We start from the raw sequence: 23,777 nt of genomic DNA on the forward strand, positions 1-23,777 counted from the left end.
ATTAGTTTTTATGTTGTTTTTTTGAGCATCAGAATCTATTGAACCTTAAAACAAATTAAAATGTTATGTGGCTAGACTTTGTGTCTAGTGTTGCTACTGTACACAAAACTGTTCAAAATCTTTCTGCCTGTACTCCGTGTCTAACAGTTACTTCTCAAAAAGGCCTTATTCCTTTTATGCACTTGTCCAAAGTATTCTAACCTGGCCTCTAACTTTCTTTCCAAACTGCCCTTCTTGCACTGTTCCTCCAATATACACATTCCAAATCCTGTCCATTCTTGTCACTCTCAAAGCAAATTCGGATATCTTTAGCTCCGCCCCTACAGCCCTGTTTCCTTTCTTTGCATCTGCACCAATGTCTACAAGCCATACAACACTGCTGGTTTCACAACAATTCTATAAACCGTTATTTTCCTACTTGCTTAAACCTTTCTAGCACATGTCATTCCTGAGCTGCCAGTGATCCAGACTCCCTCTGCCCTCCGGACCTGTCTGACCCATCCTGGTGCCCCGCTTCTGGCTGAAGATCTCGTCACATGGATGCCCCGTGTGTCTCTCTGGGATGTGTCTGGTGTCTGGGAATGATTCTCTCTACCTAGAAAATGGTTCTGGCCTTGACTGGTGTTGGCAACTGTTTCTCTGGGGACTTGACAGTTCATGACTGGAACTTCTTACAAGTCTACCTGGGTCTTCAATAACTACCGGGACTCCATATTAACATCAATTAACATCAGCTATTATAGCTGAACTGCCTCCCACCCTACACACTGTATAAATGCAGATCATTTACTGCTTTCTGTTTCACCCAAATGAGGATGGGTTCCCTGTTGAGTCTGGTTCCTCTCAAGGTTTCTTCCTATTACCATCTCAGGGAGTTTTTCCTTGCCACTGTCGCCCTCGGCTTGCTCACCAGGGACAAACTGACCATTTTGATTCATACAAATTCACATTTCATACAAACTTAAATAATTCTTTTTACTGTGTAAAGCTGCTTTGCGGCAATGAAAATTGCTAAAAGCGCTATACAAATAAAATAAAATTGAACTGTTCTCTGCTTGGACTCTTCGCACAAAACTGCTCTCAATATTTGTCTCAATTTAGGCACTCTTAATTTTTCAGTTTGTAATATTCCAAACAAGTGACAACATCGCGCAACATTACCTAGGCCAAGTTAGTACTGTCATGAACGGGGTGTTGTGGCAGGTGTTGAACGTGGAGCTGAAACTGGACCCTAGAGAGAAGGGAGACCCTAGAGAGAAGGGAGACCCTAGAGAGAAGGGAGACCCTAGAGAGAAGGGAGACCAAGAGAGGGACGGGACGAGGGCTAAAGACATGGCAATCAGCTAGGCATTGCTTTTAGCTAAACATGGTTAAGCAGTGCTTAACCATGGCAGTTAGCTACACATACACCTAGCTAAGCATGTCTTTACCCCCAAAATGCACTAAGCTACACTTACCTAATAGCTTAACACACACTAGGGAATGGGGGCACAGAAACATAGAGGATACCCAGTGGCTAGGCGAGGCAGCCCTCCAAGACTAAGCAAGGCGGCACTAACAAGCTAGTCGGTACTCGAAAGCTAGGAGGGGCGCACTGGGACACTAGGGGGAGAGGAAACACAGGACAGCTAGAGACACAAAGGGGCTATGGCTAGAAGCATGCTAGTTACTGTAACTCAACATAGATCTTAGCTTAACACGCTCCTAGCCAAACACACACCTAACTACTTACCTGCTCTAGCTAAACACAAGAAAACAGGAGGACAGGACTGAATCAGCTCCACTAACACAGACACACACAAGATACACAGAAACATTGCCAATAAGAGAGCCCAAGTCAACACAACTAAAATCAAAGTAGAACAGAACAGAACAGAACAGAACAGAACAGAACAGAACAGAACAGAACAGAACAGAACAGAACAGAACAGAACAGAACACACAAATGACAGTGGTGTTACCAAAAATGCTCAACTCAGTTTCCCAGTCCCAGCTATTTATAGATTGATTGATGGCTACCTCGATTCAGGTGTGCACTCACATCACCTGACCGAGGTGCCTGCTGGGAAACTGAGTCGGCCAACAAAAACTACAAAATAAAAACAGTGACCTCTAGTGGCGGACCCTTACAAGTACCAGGAACAAAGCACAACAGTGGAACACTGCCACCTACTAGACACGAGTATCAATGAGCAAAGCCCAGATATGACTAGCCAAACAACTATCAAAGTAACAATCCACACACGCTCTATGCATTCACAGTCCCTGGTGATGACCGTTGTGTTAAAACCTGCATTTTAAGCACTCAACTTGCATCTAATATATGTACACATGTAGATTAGAACCTTAACAGACAGATTTTGCTTCAGCACTGACATTGCATGGCAACAAAACAATACAAGCACACTTACTGTCAGTAATACAACACTACTATTAAATAATACTACAATAGGTCTAAATGTTGCATTCAGTGCTCGATGGAAAAAAAAATCAACATGGAATAATACCAAAGCTAACTACTAACTGTTGGCTAAGGAAGCCAACAGTTATCATGGATATCTTAATGAAGAACAACATGAAAAACAACTGAACATTTGAATGTAAATTTGCCCATGTTACAGCGCATACAGTTAAAGAACGCAGACAGCGGGTCAGCGCCCGCGTCTAGTAACCCATAGCAATCGCGGACGCGGGTCGATGACGTAGTACGTTTGTAACAGAAGCGTTGTAATGTTTCTATTTCACTAAGTACAGAGTTGTCGTAAATAACAGGGTATTTCGCATGCTTGTCGTAAACATTTGCAAATACTGTATCCATTTCAATTGTTTTTACCAAATTAATTAACGAGCTGTTTAAAGCATGACTCGAAACGCGAAACGAATTTAGTTAAAAATTAAACAACGGTTCTCTAAAACACGGCGGTACTGACACCACAACGAAGCTTTTTAATTCAAAACACCGCGGATGTTTCTTTAAACATTGTCACATCCGAGCCACCATAGCCCTGGGGAAGAAGATCTGGCTCACCGAATTACTGAGCCTTGCTTTGTCTCCCCCTAGTGTGTCTTTGTGCCGTTTTTGTGTATGTCTCTTCTCCCCAGAGCTGAGCTGTGTCTGCAGGCAGAGGTGAGCATGTGTGTGTAGGACAATCAGCTTCAGGTCAACGTCAAGTCTGAGAGACTGTAAGCCTTTATGTTCTTTTCAAGCAAAACCTGAATTATTCCTAGTTTCCTGTTTTTTGTGAGCCCGTCTGCAGACTTCACCTGGTAGAACGACTGGAGTGTCGTGCACTTTTATTTTTCTTCCTTTGTTTATTTTGACTGAACAATAAATAAAGCTGTGTTCTTCACCCTGCATCTGCGTTCACGTGCTTTGTAATGCAGGACATGACAAACATGACATGACATGACAAAAGTTATATAAAACTTGCTCCGGAAAACAAAAGCTTTTAGACAACACGATAAGAATTGATTACGGTGAACAAAACTGAATCAGAAAATATAATGTGAATTAAACTTTATTTTAACCAAATCCTACAAAAAGAGAACAAAATCTTCCCTGACCGAGGAAAAAATCTAAAAGAGCAAAATAAACACTTACTTTTTTCTCTGAGAGAGAAGACCGGACTGAGCCCCCAAATTGTTGGGGTTTTAAATGATGAAGAAGTGTGTGTCCGAGCTAAGTTTTAAGCTAAGAGAACAGGAGTTATTTCTTGTTGTGTCCGCCGCACCTTGATACACTTACCAGTCCGGGACCAATTGACAGGGAGAGACAAACACACACACACACACACACGCAGGCATGATGTCTGAAGATCTCTTTTTATTCTGAGCAAAGAGAGCACATTTAAACGGTGCTATGTCCCGAACATCAAAAGAACCAGTCATTAACATGTCAGAGGGACCCGGAGACAGACAGCTGAGAGGAGATACATTTGCATTTTCCTAATTAAACAAAAGGGTTCTAGCAGACAAGAGCCATTTGGATGTATCCTCGTCTGGATACAGGATATGGAAGGTGTTGCCACAGAAGGCATGAGGAAGCACAGTGAGGGGGTCTCTTCTCAAGGAACAGGAATCTTCATATTAGTTTACATTGTCTTACAATATTATAAAACCTTACAGAGAGGCATGAGGAGCATTGTAGCATAGGCTACAAGACAGGTGGCCAAGCTAAAGAGAGGACTGTAGAACGTGCAAACAATCTCAACACTTCCTTTAATAGATTTGATGTCCCTCTATCTTACACCTCCCTCTGCTTCAGCTTCAATCTACACTCTCCTGCTCCCACGTCTCCATAGAGGTGCCATACACACTATTTAACTGGCAGTAATGGTGGATAAACTAAAGAACATGCACATAGACACCTCCTTGGTTTCATGGATCATGGACTATCAGACCTGCCATCCACAGTACGTCCAATTACAGAACTGTGTATCCGAGACTGTGTCCTGTAGCACTGGAGCTCCTCAGAAGATGTATTGTCCACTTTCCTTTTTACCCTCTATACATCTAATTTCAGATATAACTCAGAGTCATGCCATCTGCAGAATTTTTTTGACGACTCTGTAGTTGTTGAATGTATAAAGGATGGTGACATCCCTGACTACCTGTCTGTGGTGGACAACTTGAGCGTAATCACCTACAACTTAGCATCCGGAAAACAAAGGAGATGATAGATTTCAGAAGAAGTAAAACCCCTGTGACTTCAATATCTATCCAGGGGGAGATAGTGGACATCTGGACAACAAACTTGACTGGTCACATAGCAGAATGGCAATCTACAAGAAAGACAGAGCCGGTTGTATTTTCTGAAAAGGCTCAGGTCTTCTAATGGCTGCAACACCATTCCTCAGATGTTTTATGAATCCATTGTGGCAATTGTAATTTCTTTAATGCTGTGGTCTGTTAGGGCTGTAAAATTAAAATGTCAGACAGAAATAGACTGGACAAAGTAATTAAAAGGGCCCGATCGGTGCTAGAATGGAGATTGGCACTGTGGATGTAGTAGCATCCACAAGAGGAAGAGGCGGATTCTATTCAAAATCCAATCCATCTTGAACAATCCTCTCATTCAGTGTTCTCTCTAACCAGAGGAGCAAATTCAGCCAGAGGCTTTTTCAGAGGCTGAATGTTCTACAGAGCACCGCAAGAAATCTTTTCTTTCTCTTCTCTGTAACGTGTACACTATAGAGAGAGTCACTGTCAGTTACAATTATACCGTATTATCACGTACCTGGACAATTTGTGTAATATTTACCAACACTAGGTGATTGAGCCATACCACTTTTTTAAGTGCAATTTCTTTTTTACACGTATAATTTGTGCAACTTTTATCCTTTTTCCTCACATGTGCAATGGACATTACTGAGGTGAGCTTAGCTACCGTAAGACCACATTAGACAGAGGATAGCAAGCTAACTGTTTATACTGGCTAATGAAAGTTAGAGAAAATTCTGAATGTGTTCAACAGTTAAGGAACTGTGCAGCGAGAGCTTCAGCACTCAGTAAGTAAAAGAATAGAAAAATGTCTGTGTTAGTTACTTCTGAGAATGACAACGTAAAGCCATAGAAAATATCAAAGACTTTTGGATATTTAAAAAAACATAGCTTTGTATCTTTTACACATTCTTCACATGTTAAGAAACAAACTTTTTGTGTCAGTCAGGTTGAATCTTCAAAAGTCAAATCTTTGTTAATAAAATAAATGTTTTTATAATGTTATAGAAAAAGAATCAGTAAGAGTCTGATATTTTGAGTCTAATATACTAATTTTTTTCCTTGTATATGTTGTATGTCCTGTTATTCGGCCTAGAGCCTGTAATAAAGATTATGATAAACATCTGGTGCTTATTATTATTTTTTTTTTTAGGTCACGGGCGGTCGTGTAAGCATTTCACTGCATATCGTACTGTGAATGACTGTGTATGTGACAAATAAAATTTGAATTTTGTGTTATCCAGGTATTTTACTGACCTTTAAGCAAACTAGAACCTGTATTCTCATGTTTTATGCACATTATTGTTTTACCTTTGACTAGTTGTGTAAGATAAAAGTACTTAAAAGTAATGTTTGTGTGTTTTAATAGGGGTTTTGTCAGACCAACTTGTTTTTATAGAAAAACAATCACATTAATCAACTACATTAATGGGCCACTATGGGAGTTGATGAAAAGTCAACCTTAGAGAAATATAATTAAATTGAGCCCCCAACAAATACTACTTAAACTGACTTAAATATTGGAATTACTAGTTGAGTCAACTTAAGATCTTGAACTGTGTAAATGTTGTGTCAACTCAACAGCAATGTGAAATATATTGTTTGGCCAGAAAATTTCTATAAAAGTTGAGTAAACTTGTTACTAAACTTTTTGCATTGAAGCAGTTTTTTTTTTCCAGTGTAGCATATTGTAAATTTTTAATATTGTGATATTTTTGTAGTTTAATTAAAAAAGTGAAATTCATATATTTTGGATGCATTAAATGTAAAGTAAAAAGACTTCAAGCCTTTTTTTTTGTTTTAATTTTGATAATTATAGCTCATATAAAAATATATAATTTAAGTTTTAGGAAATTACTATTCATATAGTATAAATCCTGTGTATCTCTTAGCCTATCTTAGTATAGGTATGGGGAAGACTGCAGGAGGAAGAGTGGGGAGACACACAATCCAAGTTGCTTGAAGTCAAGTTTCCACAGTCTGTAATGATTAGGGTGCCATGTCTTCTTCTGATGTTGGTCCACTGTGTTGTATCAAATAGAAAGACAACACAACCTTCTACCAGGTGGATTTTATAGCACTTCATGCTGCTGTCTGCTGACAAGCTTTATGGAAATGTCGATTTCCTTTTCCAGCAGGACTGCAACTACAACTAACTGGTTTGCTAACCATGATGTAACTGTGCTTGATTGATCTGTCAAATTGCTTGACCTGAACCTGATAGAGAAACTATAGACTATTGTCAGGAAGAAGGTATGAAACACCGAACCCAAAAAGACAGATGAGCTGAAGGCTGCTATGAAAGTAATCTGCTTTTTAATAATGCCTCTGAAATGACACAGGCTAATCACCTTCATGCCCAAGTATTGAGTGCATTAATGAACATAACCTTTTAGAATGTCAGTATTATAAATCCTTCTGGATTGATTTTAGGAAATATTCTAATATTTTGAGATACTCATTTTTTTTTGCCATGCGTTGCAAGTCACAATTATTAAAATTAAGACAAACAGATTTCAAATATTTCATAATCATAGTTACTTCTAGTATGCCATAAATGTAATAAATATTAAAAATAAAAACATTATTATGACACTGTGAAAAAGTTTGGGCACTCTACATAATCAGTACTTAGTAACACCTCCTCTGGCAGATATCACAGCTTGTAAACGCTTTTTATAGCCAGCTAAAAGTCTTTCAATTCTTGTACTTGGGATTTTATCCATTTCTTTCTTGCAAAAGGCTTCTAGTTCTGTAATATTCCTTGGTCATCTTGCATGCACAGCTCTTTTAAGATCTACCCACACATTTTCAGTAATGTTTAAATCAGGGGACTGTGATGGCCGTTTTAAAACCTTTAGCTTGCATCTCTTGAGGTATTCCATAGTGGATTTTAAGGTATGTTTAGGATCATTGGTCCTGTTGTAGAAGCCATTTTCTTTTCAGCTTCAGCTGTTTTAGAGATGGTGTGATGTTTGCTTCCAAAATTTATGATATTTAGTGGAATCCATTCTCCCCTTCATGGGCAAGGTGTTCTTTTCATGAAGTGCTGCTTTTTTTTTCTTTCCAAACATGGCCAAAGAGTTTTATTTTAACTTTATCAATCCACAGCACTTTTTCCAAAATGCATCAGGCTTCTGTAGATTTTCTGTTGCATACTTCTGACGTTGGATTTTATGATGGTAATGTAGGTAAGTTTTTCTTCTGCTGACTCTTCCATGAAGGTCTTGTGGAACGGTGTACTACCACTCCTGAGTCTGCTAAATCTTCCTGCAAGTTTTTTTGCAGTCAAATGGGATTATGATTTGTCTTTCTGACCAGCATATGAGCAGTTCTCTCCGAGAGTTTTCTTGGTCTTGCAGATCTCATCTTGACCTCCACAGTTCCCCATCAAAATCTGTTATTTATCAAGGGGTGCCCAAACTTTCGCATAAGACTGTATACGTTATGTAAAATTAACTTTATGATATTCCAATTTTTCAAGGTGCATTTAAAATTTACATTTTAAACAAATTATTGTGAAATTCAGTTTTTTTTAACTCGAAGAATCAAAGTAGAAAAAACTCTAATAGCATGTAATTTGTCTTGCTTCTTCGCCTCCCTCAAAACTGACAAAATGGAGAGATCTCATTTTGATTTCAAACTGGTCATGTAATTGCACCTTTATTTAAAAGTTTTTTTGTGCCTAAAATAGCTGCTCTAAATATGATTTTTAAATAGGTTATATATTAGTTGCTGTTTGTTTTTATAGTAGCTTCTGTTTTACTTTATAGCTTTAGCAATTATTTTCTTATTAATATATAAATATTATTGCCTTAAAATTCTAAATAAATTCTCACTTTCCTTCAGTGTGGCCAAGTAGTATCCTTAACAAGTATGGTCATGGTGTTTTATTCTGTTACTAGAGCCAGACCAATGTATCATGCTCACCATAATAACCCCATCATTTTTACGTCCCATATTAATTTTTTTTTTAATTTTTTACTTGAGTCAGGTGAGTAATCTAAAAAGAAATAATGTAGCTACAAAAATAACAATAATAGGCTATCACAGTGACTGAAAGGTCTGTGAAGATTCATCCAGGTGTGGTTTTCTGGAAGTTGAGTCATGTAAACTGGACTTCTTCCTTGTTAAGTAAATACATTTCATTACTTATCCAAGTAGGTTCTTCAGTCTAAAATAAATTGGTAGGTTCCTCATATTTGAGGCCTCCAAGGTCAAAGGATCTTCAGGGAACAGAGGGGGATTATGATGAGTTTTTACTGTGTTATGACCAGAGAGTTTTAGGGCAGTTCATAAGTGTAGCTTTGAGTAGTGTAGGTGGACCTTGTGAAGGGATCTTGATTTTTCTCTGGGTGAATGAAAGAGCAGCATAAAAGATAGGTTGTGCCTCTACCTCCGTTAAGAGAAGGATCTTCCACTTGGATGTAGATGGATTCTTTTACCCCTCTCGCTAACCATCTTTCCTCTCTGTTTAAAACTCATACCTTTTCATCCTCAAACATGTTTAGCATACTTTCTTCTTCAGGTGAAGATAGAATATACTGCTGATTCTGGCCAGTCATTACACCTGAACTAGTCTTCCCACTCCCTCCTTACACGGTGTTACACCATAACGACACTCCCCCTGCACTCTCTGATGATCCTTTCTCATACACTTACCCTCTTCATTGTTTGTGTAATGAACATTTTCAGACGGGGAGGATTCTTTTGACCTCGGAAGACTCAAATATGAGGAACTTACCTTACACTGAAAAAGCTACTTGGATGAATAGTGAAACATATCTACGTAGCAAGAGAGAAGTCCAGTTCACATGACTTAACTTCCAGATAACCACACCTGGATGAATCTTCACAGACTTTTCAGTCTATTTAAAGTTTTTTATTCAATAATATTCTATTAATTATTGAATCCCCATAACATAAAATGCATTCAATAATTTAAAAAAGGCAAGGACATTTGACTGGCAGTGCAACTAGACCAATAAAATGCTTAAGATTCCTTTAACACTGTAATATGACCATGTTGGGACTAGGAAATGCAGTTAGTTAAAGTAAATGTTAAAAGCTTTATAAGCGGCTCTACTGCCCCACTGTTTTTAGAGATAGCCATTTTAAACAGATATGTAATCCACATTTGATTGCACATCAACAGGCTATGCTAAAATCTATTCATGTATGAGTCTTGGCCGTTGTTCCAATCATGAAGGACTGGAATTTCCCACTTTACGTGTTTGACTTCAGAGGATATTTTGTCTGAATCCGCCTTTACCTGTCCTAACACGCACATTCTGGGGAAACTGAAAGATCCAGCAGAGCTGATATTGCAGTAGACATTTACTCACTTGCTTCATTAAACAAACAACAAACAAACAAAAATAAAGTAGTTTAATTGTTGCATGTGTCAATATTTCTCTACTTTAGAGCTTTTTGAATTTCTAAATCATATTCAAGGAAATCCTCCTTATCAGAAAAAAAATCAAACGCAGTGCTTATTTACAGTATAGCAACATAACACAGTCAGTTACACAAACTAGTAATCCTACAAAAAAAACAGGCAATTGTCAAGTCCATTTAAGGATAATTATATGGTCCAAAAAACAAACAAACAAACAAACAAACAAACAAAAAAATACAACTGTCAGTGTAAAAAAGATTGATACAGCTTTTGTTCAGATGCATTAAAAAAAGGTGACATCAAGCCAATGTCATTTCAAAAGTCTTTTTTTTAATTACTCTTTGCCAAAACTGTCCCAGGAAACTTGATCTGAATTCACAGAGTTTGTGATATGGTGTCCATGTCAAGTTACTATAAAATAGAGATTCTTTAACTACACTCTAAAAAATGATTCTGTGGCCTTGTAAATTTCACAGTTATAAACAGGTTACTTTAATAAAATCTCTAAAAGTCACATACATGATTGTTTGAGTTAGACAAATCAAAATAAATGCCTAAAAAAAACAATTATTCATTTTGTCTTAAATTTACACTATAATTTAAGTTTACTTCACTAGTAAAAATCAGTATTTGACTAACTGAATTATATTTTTAACATGCACTTAATATTTTTTGATACATTAAAATCAAAATAACTGGTAATGGAGTAATTGTACTGATTAGTTTCAAGAACTACAATTATAAATTATTCCAACTCAATATTCTTTATGTTTAACAACAAAAACTTAAATAATTGAGTAAATTGCCCTGTGCAAGTGCTCATGGGAAGTCTGGTGTAACATCAGAGACAAGAAGGCTGTGAGGATGTGAGGATGGACATGAAGCACCTGGAACATTCTGGAACACTCCTTACAAATCCTGGTGAGTAAACAGCTAACACAAGTTACTGTAATAATGACTCTGTCTGCCTGCACACACAACTTTATAGGGTGTGAGTTACTGTTCTGAATCCTGTCACAGCCGAGCTCCAGAGCTAACGATAGCTAGCAACAGGCCAGTCCTGGGGTTCAGTGTGATTTAGCTTGTTTGTTCCAACCACCAAACTGCTCAGCTAAAGCGCGTTTAATACAGACACTTAAAATCTGGTGTAAAAGGAGTGATTTAACACCGAGCAGCAGCGCGTGCATGTCCGGGTTTCCTCCGGGTTTCTCGGTTTCTTCTTCTTCCTTTCTTCTATATTCTTTAATGCCTCCATTTTATGCAAACCGTGGAATCAGCGAGACAGACAATTGCGAAGTTCTTACAGAAATAACCAAAACACAGCATCAACTAGGACTTTATTAATAGAATCACTAAAGCCCAATCCCAATACTACCCCTTACCCCTACACTTAGCCCTACCCCTCCGTTTGGCGCGTTCACGTGAAGGGGTAGGGGTGTCTCATTTCTCTTTTGGTTGGAGGGGTAGGGGTAAGGGGAAGGGCCAGATAGCCCTCCAAACTAAGATTTTTCGGGACCTCACTTCAAACGAAGGGCTAACGAAATTTTCAAGATGGCCGCTCACTCGAGCAAGCAGACCCGTAAATTTTACGAATTTTTGCCATTAATAAGGATTTTTATGACAAGTTTTCATTATATGTATATTAATTTTAGTCTTGTGTTTGTGTTTATGGTGATGTTTTGTAAAAAAACGTTTGCAAAAAAAACGGTAAAGTTTGCTAGCGGATAGCACCGATTGCGCAATATTACAAAAATATATTTTTATGTCATATACACTTTACTGCTACAAACAAATATAAAAGTTCAGTAGCACGGCAGTTTGCCGAGCTTTTGATAACGCATTGTTTGTTTTGCTTACGGCCATACTGTATGTGTACATGTAAATGAACGGATACGTATGATGACGTATAACAGTGTTGTAGTGGTGTCCCATTTCTTAGGGGAGATATTTTAACCCTTCCCCTTTCCACTTCGTTTCAAGGGACAAGGGGAAGGGGCGAGGGGTAGGCGAAGGGGTAGAAAATAGAATTGGGATTGGGCTTTAGTATAGCATAAATATTTTAATATAATCACTGATTGTGTTTAAAGTTTTCCCAGCTCACTTAGATCCAGTTACAATGTTAGCAGTTCCATCATATAACAATGAACTTACAGGTGTTAATATTTTACCTTAAAGAATAACAAGAAATAATAACACACACAACTTTATAGGGTGTGAGTTACTGTTCTAAATCCTGTCACAGCCGAGCTCCAGATCTAACGATAGCTAGCAACAGGCCAGTCCTGGGGTTCATTGTGATTTAGCTTGTTTGTTCCAACCACCAAACTGCTCAGCTAAAGCGCGTTTAATACAGACACTTAAAATCTGGTGTAAAAGGAGAGATTTAACACCGAGCAGCAGCGCGTGCATGTCCGGGTTTCCTCCGGGTTTCTCGGTGTAACCGGCCACGGTTGTGCCGCAATATTTGAATTTCTCCCGCCAAATGCGGTGATTTCGCGCAGCCTACCGCCACTGTGGCGAGGATATAAAACTAGCATGTTCAAATAATTACCGCGTGTGTACCGGTCCACCTCACACACTGAACCGCGAGTCTGCTCGTTCACTCCGACACTTTAAGGAAGAAACTCAGAACAAATCAGGTTTAAACAGCAGAAATGAGGTGCAGTGTCCGGGCCCTGGCAGTGTTTTAATCGTTACTGTATATGAGTATTTTTAACATGATTAAACACTGAGCACGCAGCGGCAGATGTTATAAATAAAAGTGCTAAGTACTGTACTAGTAACTAAAGCTATGAAATATAAAGATTTAGTGAAAATACAACATTTCTCTCAGAATTGGGAGAAAGTAATATGAAATTTAAATATTTATATTTACAATGTTATGTATGTTCTGATATGTAAGTAAAAGAAACTAAAACTGATTGATTTTGTGTGTTTGTGTGAAACATGTTATATATTTTCTATATCTCTTTCACAGCACCAACACCACTAATGAAGAGAAGTTGAATGGAGATAAAACAGGAGGTAAATGTCAACTTTTTTAAATGTTACAGAAGTATTAAATGTACAAAGATAGAAATAGACTATTAGTCCAAAAAGTATGTATTTGAACGGAAGTACTATTTTACCAGTCTGGTAGACTTTACAGTAACAGTCACACTTGTACTTACTTGTATACTATTGTTCCTTTTTAGGTGCCAGCATTATGGGATGGCGGTGTAAGCTCTGCACATTTGTCGAATCATCAAAAGGAATTTCGATCATTATGGAGTGAAGCATGGTACTGTTGGTCATGGATATTTAGTGTCCTGTCTTCATTTAGACTGTCATTGCTTCTTTAAGACCTGAGAAGGTCTGCACACACATTTGTATGGATCCCACAGTTTGCAGGAAACTGAAGTGTGAAGGTAAAGGTCTACTTTCCATGTGTTAACTGTATAATACTTGTGGCATAAGTATTGTTTCTGAAACTGTTTACTAATAACATAAATTCAGCTCTTTGTTTATGATCTTGTTACATGTCATTTGCAAAGTAAACCAGGTTAAGTTTAGACTTCATGTCTTGTCAAATTTGGCAAATAAATGTTTCATTAAAATGAAAATGTGTGTATTGTTTCTTTCATTCAGTAAAAATATTTAGTAAATGTAGCACATTTGTTTGTTAAATAATAGTATAATTTTCAGTATCTTCTACCTTCCATTTCAATTATATCTACTCAATTATTTTACCCATTTTCACTTTGCATTAACTTTAGATTTTCATTACATTTACTCAATTCTGTACATCATTGTACTAAATATAGTTATTCAGGTCTACTTAATTTTTGTACTGACTTGTACTCAATTCATGAAGTATATTTTACATGATTTTTTATATTTTTTTATATTTACTCAATATTTTTAAGTGTAAAAATGTTTCACCAAAAAAATTGAGTACAGCACAGTTTTATTTTTTAGAGTGTATAGACAAGTGATTTAAAAGAATATATAATACTATACAGTACTTATTATTGTCCGCAGGCATTTCTCCTTTATATACAGTATCATGATTGCTCATATCATAGCTATACTACATTTGAGTTTTGTGTTAAAGGGATTCCCCTCATGATTTGGAGAGAAAGTCTTACAAGAGTAAAATCGTTGAACCAAAACAACTGATGCAACAATACATCCAGTGGTGTCAAAAGTATTCAAATTCATTACTTGAATAGAAGTATAGATACTAGGGTTTAAAAAGACTTCTTTAGAAGTTGAAGTATCAACTCAAGCTTTTTACTCAAGTAAAAGTGTAAAGGTACTGGTTTCAAAACTACTTAAAGTTTAAAAGTAAAAGTAACATGGGGGGGGGGGGGAGCATTAAGGATAAAAGCTTAGTCTGTGCCACGGGCCTATATACTGCACTAACACCTCATAAAAAAAAATAAAAAAAATGTGTTGTTTTTTTGTTGTATTTTTTAATGGCCATAGTGATTTGGATACTGTATATGGCAATTGAAAAAGAATGCATTTTAGTACAATGCAAATACATTAAAGAACCATATATGTGTACTACTGAGCATTAACATGTTTTATGGAGAAAATGATATGATAAATTTTAATGGTGCAAAAAGTCAAACTTCAGAGGCATGTCATCGGTAACCTTTATTGGAATGTAAATGTACATCCAAGCTTAGCTGCAGGAATCTGTGAGGGCAACATACAAGAAAATTAGTGCACCCAGGGCAGGCTTAGTAACAATTACCCTTGTATGGTTGTCTACAATAAACATTAGCGCTGTCAGGATGAATGATTAATTCAAGTGATTAATAAAAACAAGTATATATAAAATTATATATATTATTCCTGTTACCTTCCTAGTGCTGTTAGCTTCCTCGCTGGTGCTTGGTTGTGACATTTCGCTCGAATCTTGAGTCTCTATCACGGACATCTTCGTCCACTTATCACAACCTTATCAACCGAAAATGCTATTTTATTCAAACAATCTTGCTGGAGTGTGACGTGACGTCATGTGCAGGTGCGATAGATCGCGTACCAACCAATAGAGTGTTGGAATTGTATTGTAGCGTTTTTCACTGCTACGAAGGGACTTGAAGAGACGAGTGAGCTTCCTTGCTGCCCAATGCAAATAGCTGGGAGTATTTTATTTAACATGGCACGAAAAGTTACACAAAAACACATTCACTAACACACATCAACAGGACACACTTCTAACCCACACACACACACCCTGGCCGAAGCCACTAACCCAAACACCTTTCCTCGACAGGGTGAACACCTAACAACCCCTCCCGCAAAGCATGATGGTTACTAGTCCAAAACCCCGCCCACGCCACACTGCTCCCACCCCGGTCAAGATGGCAAACTCAGTCCTGGAAGTGTGATGGTGGTCGGCGCTGGCGTTGTGAACGCCGGAGTCTTTTTGCGGGGGAAGGAGGGCCGCTACCCTCTCCCTGAGGCGGACCAGCCTCCACAGAGTTCGAGGTCTCGCTGGCGTTGGGCTGGTAGGGCGCGAGACGGTCCCGGTGGAGCACGACCACTCGCGACCGCCCCGTCAACCTCACCCGGTAGACTACATCGGAGAGCTGGGCAATTACCGTACAGGGGCCCACCCAGTGAGACATAAGCTTAGGCGAGAGCCCCCTTTTCCTTCCGGGGGAATACACCCAAACCTGCTCCCCAGTAGCAAAGTCTCGCCCTCGGCTGTGAGTATTACACACGCGGCGCTGCTTATCACCGGCGTCCGCCAAGTGTCTACGCGCCAACTCATGGGCACGGAACAGTTTGTCTTTTAAGGAACAAAAATAATCCAACCCAGGCTTCGTGGGTAAATCAGACTGTGGAGGTGGCCCAAACACAAGGTCCACAGGCATGCGCAACTCGCGCCCGAACATTAACGCAGCTGGCGTCAGCTGTGATGACTCCTGCACTGCTGTGCGATATGCCCACAGCACGAGAGGCAAATGTTCATTTCAATCCTTCTGCCGGTCGCTGGTCAGCACGGCGAGTTGGGTGGTGAGCGTCCGATTGAACCGCTCCACGAGGCCGTCACTTTGTGGATGAAGGGGCGTGGTGCGGGTCAAAAATAATTACTCCAGTAAAGTATAGATACCCAAAATTTCTACTTAGGTAAGGTAACAAAGTATTTGTACTTCATTATTTGACACCTCTGAATACATCATATGGGTACAGATTATAAAATATACAACAACATATAAAAAGGATTAGCAGCCTAATTAAAACATATTATGTGGCTGGTCTACATGTTATCAAGGACAGTATCAAGAAGAAAATAGAGGCACTTGCAGTTTCCCTTTTAAAGCAGCTGATGCCAAGAATAAATTGAGGTTAAAAAAGGTTTAGTGTTGATTTATTTAATATTTAGCTTAATTTATTACATCTTTTTTTAAATTTTTTTATTGTTTTTATATGCAAACATATGATTATAGCCCAGGAAATTGGTAATATTAGTAATATTTTTGGGTGGCTAGAACAAATTATCTGCCTTTATTTCCTATGGAAGCCTTTATTTTTCATGGGAAAATGCGATTTGCAATATGGAATTTTGCCTTAAGTACCCCTAACAGCCAGTCATTTGAATCATGACTTTTTAATAAAGGTTTTAAACCTAAACCATACTGGGTATAATGATGTGTTGATTTCGACAAGTTGATTTCAGGTGCCTGTTAAAAAGATATGCTGCCATTTCAATGTACTACAATATTACCACCCTAGTTTAGTTATTATTAGGATTTTAAAAGACAATATTCTTGTTACAGTTCTTGTTTATGAAAGTGTTTTAAATTGCATATTTCTCTTCCCACACATACTTTTTCTTTAGCCAGGGAAAGCTCCACCTCAGAAATGTAAATGCCAAGCCTCATATCAGTGCCTACAGTTACAGTACAAAGTCTACTTTAACAAACATTCTTGGACTGTTGGATAATGGCAAAGGTTTTCCCCAACATGACACAAAGTAGGTGCTTGTTTTTCATTTTACATTTTTGCTAAATCTCAGGAACGCTTCTCATTAAAATCTCTAGTGTGTTTATTAAATTTATATATTTATTACTGTCTCTAACAGACTTGTTGACTACATATTCACCAAATAATGTTTTCATAATGCACGCACACTTATTTTTTTAGCACATCACCAAATCACAAAGCAGACTATATGAGTCATGAGTGAACAGATTGTTAAAATGACAATAGTTAGGTATGTTTCTTAACGTTTGTGGTTATTTGAGGTTTGTGTTCAAATTGTAGTTAAACACAAAAGTTAGGTCACTGTTGTTATTTTGGACACTTCAATATTAAAGGTAGCACCACTAGCACGATGGTATTGGACATGATCAAAATCAGCCCTCTTTATTGATGTGTTAAAGCAATGGTGGTTAATCTGTTCACGCCTTGTGCTAATAAGAGTAGCTTTATATCTTTACCTCACATTTAATATTGTTTATTTAACTTTAAGTATATCAAATGTAACAAACTGCATATCTTATTGTATTTAAAATCTAGCAGGCTCAGGTTTCGCTTAGAACTGGGATGTGCTGGAAAACTAAAAATATAAATGCTTCTCACATTGCCGGTTCTTACATCCTATAAACACACCCTATAAACACACATCAGAACAATAATAAAATGATCAAACCAGTGTATTTATGAGTATACTGTTTATTGCTCCTATTTAAATGTGACGATCTTTCACATAATAATTTTTAGCTGTGGACTATGCTCAGTACTACTAGATATAAATATTATTCTTTAGTGAAGCATTATAACAAAGCTGACATTATTTTTCTTAAACAGATGAAGACTACTCTGACTACGATAACTTAGATAAGGATAATGACATATACCAGGTCTGCCATAACAGCGATGTAAGGTCATTTAGCCGAGTCTTCCTCCCCACACTCTACAGCATGGTGTTCCTTGTGGGATTCATTGGCAACGGCCTGGTGGTGTGTGTCCTGGTCAAGTACCACAAAACATCCAACATGTCAGACCTGTGCCTCTTTAACCTGGCTCTTTCAGACCTCCTCTTCCTGATCTCATTGCCTTTCTGGGCTCACTATGCCGCCATATCTGAGTGGACCTTTGGAAGCTTCATGTGTCATGCAGTGACAGCGCTCTACCTGCTGGGTTTCTATGGAAGTATCTTCTTTATGATTCTCATGACTGTGCACCGCTACACTGTCATTGTCCATGCCAATGCCTGTCTCTCCTTTAAGCAACAATCTGTCAGAGTTAGTATAGGCCTGTTTTTTTTAATATGGGCACTCAGCTTGGGAGCTTCTTTACCAACCATCATTTCATCCAAAGTAAAAAATTACTCAATAAATGTATCTATTTGCACTAAGGAGTATCCAGAAGGGACAATGTGGAAATTATTCTCTTACATTGAGCTGAATATCCTCGGCTTAATTATTCCCTTCTCAGTGATGGTGTTCTGCTACTCCCGTATCATCCCAGTCTTAATGGTCATAAAATCTCAAAAGAAACATAGAGTTGTCAAACTCATGTTGGTCTTGGTTATTGTTTTTTTCCTCTTCTGGATGCCCTACAACATTGTCATCTTCCTGAAGTTCCTGCAACACTTCGGCTTCATGAACACCTGTCAGTGGGATAAAGACCTGAATATGGCTATGCAGTGGGTGGAAACCATAGCCTTCAGTCACTGCTGCCTTAACCCCATAATCTATGCCTTTGTGGGGCAGAGATTCAGGAATTTATTTCTAAAGATCCTGAAAGAGTGGTTTCCTGTTTGCTTTGGTCATTGTACAACTATTGTCACGAAGTTCCCAGACAAGAGGACCTTTAAGTCCTCATCCATCTGAGTAATTTTTACTACAAAATTTGGATAACCATAAATAGAAAAAATACATTTGAAAAGAGGATGGATTAAGCATGTGTGTTGTTATGGAATGTGCTAATGTTTTAAGTTGTTATATGTCCCAGTTCACTATTGGAGATGTAATGTGTGAAGCTGAAAATGTTCTAGACATCAAAGCAGGGCAAGTTGCAGCTCGACAAGAACCAAGGCATCTCAAGAAGATGCGCAAAGTTCTGGTGAGAGGAAATCCTGCAAAGACTCTTCTCCCTGACATTGCTGCAACATCCGTGGAAAGAGAATCAGTTAATGTTTGAAAGGCTGCAGGCAGTGAGGCTGATGTTATCAACGGTTTTCTTCACACCTAAAATGTATTGTGTGGTGTAAAGTCTGCGGTTAATGCACTTCTTGAGAAATTGTCTGGCAGTTTGTAAGACACAAGACAATAATATGTATTTTGCTAATTATATTAAATCTATTTAGGAGCAGTAGAGCACATCTTAATACATCAGTATTTACCTTATGAGGTAAGAACCTGCTAATTGTAAAAAAAAAATTGGTAATTTTAACAGTAAAATACCATATACATGCTACAGAATAAAACCTTATTTTACAAAACTTGTGATAACCGTAGAATTTACAGTGAAAATTTTTTTATTAGTTTTACAGAGTAAGACCTTAAATTTAACAGTTAAAAACATATGAAAATATGGTTTATTGCAGTAAAATTTATGATATACTCTATTTATAAAAAAGGAAACTCTCAGAGAAGGTATTGGTTACTAATATCATGAAGGATCAGTTTATATTTTACTAAACCTTTGTTGATAAATTTTAAAAATCAGAAAAATATCTGCTTTGTAAAAAATAAACCGTAAATTTTACTGTAAAAAACTGTCAGCTGTGTTTGCCAGAAATTTACCATAAAAAATACGGTAGCAACTTATTGGTTGTACGGGATTGCACTCATTATACTGTATATTTTACGGATTTTAATATTTTTTTTCTACGATTAACAAATAAACCGTAAACTGTACGGTAAAAAACTGGCAGCTGTGGTTGCCAGAAATTTACCAGACATGCACGTAAGCACCTTTCCTTCCCTTTTTCCCTTCCTCCCTGCTTTAACCCTTTCCTTCCGTAAGTAAAATTACCCCTTTTCCGTAAGACCTCGTCCGTGTTTGTTGTTGCCCCCCTTGTGCCAAACCCATTACAAAATACATAAACATATTTAACACCCCGGTGCAGTGTGCACTTAAAAACCACAATGCAGGACAGAGGACATAAACAATTTTAACATGTGTGTGATAAAAAAAAAAAATTATTAGAAAAGTTGTAATAAAAGTCCTTCTATAAAATTATATGCTTAGATTGTTTGCCCAAAACGTTTAAAAATGTCCACCCTGACACTTCTATATTTGATTTTGAGAATTTTTATATTGTTTTGCTGTCTTTTTAAAAAAATACATTGGACCATGCTGATGTCCAAGTCTTGAAAAAATTTTGATGGGTTTTGATAATTTAATTTAGGTTTGTATTCATCAATTAGTATAAAATACCATATACAGGATAAAGTTGTATAGACAATTGGACAGTTCTGAGCTGTAAAAAACATGGTTATGGTTTGTATTTGTTACAATGTAAACCGTGGAATTTGACGGGAATTAACTGTTTTTATAACAACATAAACATGTTAATTACACAGTTATAAACCGTAAAAAAAAAAAAAAATCTGTAAAATATACAGTATAATGAGTGCAATCCCGTACAACCAAAAACATTGCAACCATATTTTTTACGGTAAACTTCTGGCAACCACAGCTGCCATTTTTTTACCGTAAAATGTACAGTTTTTTTTTTTACAGTGCAATACCGGTGCTACAGTATTTTTTACAGCTGCCGTTTTTTTTTTTTTTTTACCGTAAAATGTACCTTTTTTTTTTACAGTGTACAGTAGGGGAAGGCTGTTAGAACATGAGTCACAGGACCAAGGTATAAAAGAGTTCTGTTGTATTTCGATAATGTTCTTATGCAGTGTTACCAGGCATTGTTAATTTAAGTTCACAAGACTTTGTGTTCTTTTATTGTCCTTTGAACCCTTTGCTTAGTTATACTTATTTACCATATATTGCTTTTCTTAGCTGAAGTTGTAGTTGATTGCAATATAAAATAATAAAAGGACTGCCTCCCATTGCGAGGTTGGTACCCCCAGTACTGTGCAGCAGCTGTGAGTTCTTTGTGGTCGAAAACAGACAATTCCGGGGACTACATTTCCAAGGACACTTGTGCTGACCTTTACAGAATTTGAAACCGGTAATGGTTTGTCCTTTGCGGATAGATATTTCCTATTTGGGTTTGTGATTAGGGAATGTTTATTAAACGCAACGCGATAGTGTGTGTGTTTGAGAGTGTGTGTGTGTGAGAGAGAGAGAGACAGAGAGAGAGAGAGAGAGAGAGTGAGTGAGTGAGTGAGTGAGTGTGTGCGTGCGTGCGTGCGTGCGTGCGTGCGTGCGTGTGTGTGAGAGAGAGAGATGGATTGGCATCCTGTCCAGGGTGTAGCACGTTTCAAGCTTAAAGTTTCCTGGGATAGGATCTAGGCCTCAAACCCTGTCCAGCATAAGAAATATAAAAAAATGAATAAATTAATCGCTTTTCTAACTGTTATTTTTAATTGTATTTATTTTTTTTATTTTTAGATGTTTAGCTCAGGTTAAGCCATTTATTACAATGGGAGATTTCTAGGTTTCTGTATTTCAAGATGTTAAATGTTTTATTTTTGGTTGTTAATTTCAGTTTATACATATTTTATGCACATAATCTGTCATATTATTTATGAACATATAATATACAGTGGGTACGAAAAGTATTCAGACCCCATTAAATTTTTACTCTTTGTTATATTACAGCCATTTGCTAAAATCATTTAGGTTAATTTTTTTCCTCGTTAATGTAGACACAGCACCCAATATTGACAGAAAAACACAGAATTGTTGGCCTTTTTTTTCAGATTTATTAAAAAAGAAAACCTAAAATATCACATTTAAGTTTACATTATGGGGGTCTGAATACTTTCCGTACCCACTGTATATTCATCACATTCTCTGCAAAATGGCATTGTTTATAGATGAAAATATGATAAATGGGCTTTTGCTCATTTTAGAAAATTATCATTCTCCGACACACATGGTTGTCTATAATAAAACATTTCACTTGAAAACAGCTATATTAAATAGCTAATTAAATGCATTAAATTTTTTTTTTGAGCAAAGCATAACATGTAGTCTTCAGATTTTTGAAGTGAATATACATCCTTTGCAACATGGTGACTGCTGTGCTTTCATGTGTTTAAAGGGTTTTTGGTAAATGTTGAAGTCAATAAAAGGAAGTTTAGGTTTTGTTACTGCTGTTGCATTCATGATAGCAGTAATAACTGACAGGTATACATCACTTAATGTCTAAATAGGAAATTATGTAATTTTAATGTTGTTTGAACAAATGTTATATACAGTACACAACAAAACTGTGGGATGCTGTAGCGAAGCACTGTGGTGAAGCTGAGAAATAACCTTACAAAATTTGCACAAGCGATTTGCACAGAAGAGACATGAAATTCATTTGTGTGTATAAAGTTATTGCGTTTGCTTTGTGGGATTCTGTCCAATACTACTGAAATGTTCTAAATCTGCTTAATGCACCAAAAATAGGATGGAAGTGCATGGGTGGTATAGCAGGTTTAGCCAAAGAGGTTTTTAAATGTAGCCTTTTTTTCTTGTGTTTTAAATATCCTAGCATATTGGTGAACAGTTAGTTCCTCTAAAATACAAAAAATACTATTTTAAAAAAAGTATTTAATTAAAATATTTTTTTTTAGTTGTTGGTTTTTCAAATGTAATTTAAAATGTAAAGATTAAGGTGATGATGTAACATTAAAATAAAACTTATTCATAATTGTATTTTTTTTTTGTCGCTCAACATATGCTTTGCAACCGCCGATGTGCAACACCCGCCAGCACGCAATTTATTTAACTTTTCGAGCCCCGAGCTGCGCTATAAATAGGCTTTCATTAAATCTTAATTTAAAAGAAACTTTTATCTGAATGAAAATAAACTACCAGATGATATTATGGTATAAGCCAAAGTTAGCTTACTAGCTGTATACTAATTAAGTATATCACATAGTAATAGTTTGTATTTTAAAATACATAATACCATAAGTTTACAGTTATTAACGATCAATAGTTTTTAAGTCCTGTTATTTTTAAAGCCTTCACATTATTTTAAGGTGGGCTTAAAGGGTGCAGTACTATGAAAGCCATAAATTGATTGTGTGACATCAGTGAGAAAAAGTATAATTTACACATTACACATGTAAACAATTTGGCTCTTGTCACAGGATTTACAGTTTCAATATCTAGTTACACCTGGAAGTGGTTAAAATACGTAACTGATGTTTTGGAAAAAGGAAAAAAAAACTTGGCCAGTAACCCTGACCTGCAGCATGGCTGTTTCAGCAGTTTCCTTGTCTTCCACTGGACCGTGTAGTCCAATCCAATAAAAAAGCTGATACCCATGAAAAGGTGTCAAAATACACAGTGCATTGCTGTTTTGGTGCACTCTTTTTTTCCTTTGCAGTCTTTTAGTGAAAACAATATATAGATGACTATAATGTTTATAGTTACTTACAAGGCCCTCAGACACTCTGGTTTGTCAAAGTGTGTCATTGTCTTGAGAATCATTGAGCTTCAGCCTGGGTTATATATATATATATATATATACACACCTAAAGGATTATTAGGAACACCATACTAATACAGTGTTTGACCCCCTTTT

General features: G+C 37.1%; 1 protein-coding gene and 1 long non-coding RNA gene across 2 annotated transcripts; both read left to right on the forward strand.

Annotated features, from left to right (window-relative positions):
- The first annotated feature begins 10,887 nt into the window (after nt 1-10,887).
- Nucleotides 10,888-13,514, forward strand: LOC128520949 (uncharacterized). The gene is made up of 3 exons (XR_008357971.1): nt 10,888-11,038; nt 13,095-13,141; nt 13,312-13,514. It is a non-coding gene; the product is annotated as an uncharacterized LOC128520949 (long non-coding RNA).
- A 3,510-nt stretch (nt 13,515-17,024) lies between these two features.
- Nucleotides 17,025-19,582, forward strand: LOC128520349 (C-C chemokine receptor type 5-like). Its single transcript, XM_053494549.1, has 2 exons — nt 17,025-17,090; nt 17,927-19,582. Exons 1-2 carry the CDS (start codon nt 17,060-17,062, stop codon nt 18,952-18,954), a joined length of 1,059 nt encoding a protein of 352 aa, XP_053350524.1. The 5' UTR covers nt 17,025-17,059; the 3' UTR covers nt 18,955-19,582.
- The last annotated feature ends 4,195 nt before the right edge of the window (nt 19,583-23,777 follow it).

The sequence above is a fragment of the Clarias gariepinus genome, chromosome 4 (genome assembly GCF_024256425.1).
Source record: "Clarias gariepinus isolate MV-2021 ecotype Netherlands chromosome 4, CGAR_prim_01v2, whole genome shotgun sequence".
In the NCBI taxonomy this organism is placed as follows: Eukaryota; Metazoa; Chordata; class Actinopteri; order Siluriformes; family Clariidae; genus Clarias; species Clarias gariepinus.

Excerpts from the sequence above, each read along its gene's own strand:
- LOC128520349 (XM_053494549.1), top strand. The coding sequence starts at position 17,060 with ATGGCAAAGGTTTTCCCCAACATGACACAAA. Across the intron at positions 17,091-17,926 it reads TTTCCCCAACATGACACAAA|ATGAAGACTACTCTGACTAC; the intron begins GTAGGTGCTTGT and ends TTTCTTAAACAG.